The sequence below is a fragment of the Taudactylus pleione genome, unplaced genomic scaffold (assembly GCF_031769625.1).
Source record: "Taudactylus pleione unplaced genomic scaffold, aTauple2 ptg001990l, whole genome shotgun sequence".
Lineage (NCBI taxonomy): Eukaryota > Metazoa > Chordata > Amphibia > Anura > Myobatrachidae > Taudactylus > Taudactylus pleione.
In genome coordinates this window covers 146,660-149,307 of record NW_028286386.1, presented here as the reverse complement: position 1 = coordinate 149,307, position 2,648 = coordinate 146,660, and the positions used below count along the sequence as shown (strand labels likewise).

Here is a 2,648-nt window from a genome sequence, read left to right as displayed (position 1 = left end):
TTTACAATATACTAATGTCTTAACATATATAAGAACATATGTCAGTATATTTTACTTTGTGCTTCTGGCACATTATGCAATCTGCTAGGCAGAATGTGAAGAAAAATATTTTAAAATAAAAACTTTTACATTTTCTGAAAAATAAACCCCAAATCAGACAAAAAAGTGTTATATTTACCTTAAGTAATCCTGTATAAACCACACACTCTCATTTAACCACAATTTTGTGAAATACAGATATTTATTTCTGAAGGGGACAATACTCTCCATTACCACAGCTAAAAAGGTGACATTTTCCCGCCTAAACCCTAGTGGGTGCTAGGTGAACAGACACGTCCTAACCAAACATTATATTTTCAATATCCAGGTAGGAAGTAATCACTTCAGGTACTGTGCTAGCAGTAGCTCAAGTCAGGATTGCTAGCTATAAAAGGAGACAGGGGCACTTTCCTATTGATCATTATTATAGAAGACATGAAAATGACAGTGTGCAGCACAGTTTATACATGTTGTGTATTACTATATTCCTATTTGGCCATTGTTTCTCACATGGTCCTTTTTGAAGTGCGCACAAGGAGTCTCCTGAATGCTTTCCGGAAATCTCGGTTAAAGACAGTATATATGACAGGATTCAGGCTGCTATTGCAATACCCAATCCAGAAGAAAAAGTTAAAGAGAGCATCAGAAATGCCACACCTCCCCTTACATACGGACTCCAGGCTGTAGGTGAAGAAAAATGGGAACCAGCAGATGACAAAGCCACCAATCACCACAGCCAGCACGAAGGTTAGCCTCTTCTCCCTCTGCTGTGTCAGGCGGGACTGGGAGACTGAGATTAGTCTGTCTCTACGTTGCTGGACCCGGTTAATGGTCCAAGAAAGTCTTTTACCTTTTGCATTGTTGGTTCCATCGCATGTTTTTTCATATGCTGGATCTGGTGGCATCTTGTGGATTGAAGATGAGCTCTCCTCCCTGTCCATTGCCTCTGCATCATGGTCTTTGGGTACGTTATCGTGGGCTAAGCACTCGTGGTGACAACTTGCACTTTGCTGGAGACTACTGCAGTCAGAAAGCCCATTTCTAAGGTTGGCCACTGTAGAGGCTCGATGCTTGGCTACACGATAGATGCGACAGTATAGTAGTATCATAATGATGCAAGGAAGAAAGAAGGATACAGTGCATGAAAACAAGACATACCAGGTGTCATCACTTAGGTTACACTTCCATTCTTTATGGGAACTTGTTTTTAGCAGTGGTGGGAAAGAGATGATGGCAGATACCACCCAAATGACTGCAATCATGCTCTTAATCCTCTTGGGTGTGCGCCTCATGTTGTACCTGACTGCTTTGGTAACAGACCAGAACCGGTCCATGCTGATGGCGCACAAGTGAACAATAGACGAGGTGCAGAAGAGAATGTCTAAAGCCAGGTACATACTACACCATATATTCCCAAAGGCCCAGTAACCCATGACCTCTTTGGCCAAGGAGAAAGGAATAATCAAAGCTCCCACAAGAATGTCTGCTGATGCCAGTGACACAAGGAACAAGTTCTGTGGGGCTCGCAGAGCCCGACTAGTAAATATCGCTAGAACCACTAGAATGTTGCCAATGACTGTGGACACAATGATGGACCCCACTGCAATAATAATTAGGGCACTCTCCCATGCTGCATAGGGCCAGCTCCCCAGCGCCTGCTGGCTACTATTTCCAGACTTATTGCAGATGCCAGAAGATGCTAAAGTTGTATACTCCATCTTAGTCACATGTTAAAGATAGTTGGTCACCATTAATGAAGTCATTCAGTTAGTCCAGCAGATCCTCAATGCATTATAATAGTGACAGTTAGTGTATTACAGAACATGTACCTATAATTGTACTGATGCATGTTATCAGAGTCAGCAGCCAAAGAATGGGGACTGTGAGGCACCAAGTAGAGGTTTCAGAAGTACAAACTCTCACCTCATTTCTTCCAGCGTCTAAACACAGATAAATCAGATGACAAAATCCTCCAGACTTGCTGAGACCCAGACAAATGCATCCCTCCAGCACTGATCCCAGCACACTTTTCCTGAATGTAAATATTCCAATGTTGCTGAATGTGTCAGTGCTTCTGTTCTTCAAGTGGCTGTTTTCTGTTTGTCTGTCCTAGCTGACTGCAGACTGGGTACATTTTCCCTTCACTTAGGAGCCAGAGGGGAGGGTGAGACAGTTTTACAGTCCCGATCCACTGATCTCCCAGCAGTGTGCTCTCAGTACCTATAGCAGCATCCTCCTTCCAACTGCAGGGGTGCTCACAGCACATAGCACAGTCCGGACACGGGGATCTCCCCAATCCGGATGGGATCCTCTCCACTTCTGCAGGACTCGCAACTAGCAGGCATTGCAAGTGCAAGCAGCCCTGCACCGCCCCACTCGTGTCGTGGGAGGGATTACAAGTCACAGTCAGCACCGTCTATACTAGTGAGGACCACGGTGTATGAGGGATGATGATCAGGTATAGCGTTTTGTTTATAGTACTACAATTTACAGTGTTGCACATAAACATGTCACACACAGATTTCAAGTTTATTTTTTTATTCTCCCATTTCTATAAATACGTCCAGTCTTCATATCCTCTATACAGTACATGTCCCTGTAGAGGGGAA

The 2,648-nt window shown here is 43.8% G+C and overlaps 1 protein-coding gene across 1 annotated transcript; it reads right to left on the bottom strand.

Moving 5' to 3' along the window:
* Positions 1–265: 265 nt before the first annotated feature.
* On the bottom strand, positions 266–2,323 carry LOC148435791 (alpha-2Db adrenergic receptor-like). Its single transcript, XM_088465427.1, has one exon. It carries the CDS (start codon positions 1,755–1,757, stop codon positions 546–548), a length of 1,212 nt encoding a protein of 403 aa, XP_088321553.1. The 5' UTR covers positions 1,758–2,323; the 3' UTR covers positions 266–545.
* Positions 2,324–2,648: the final 325 nt, after the last annotated feature.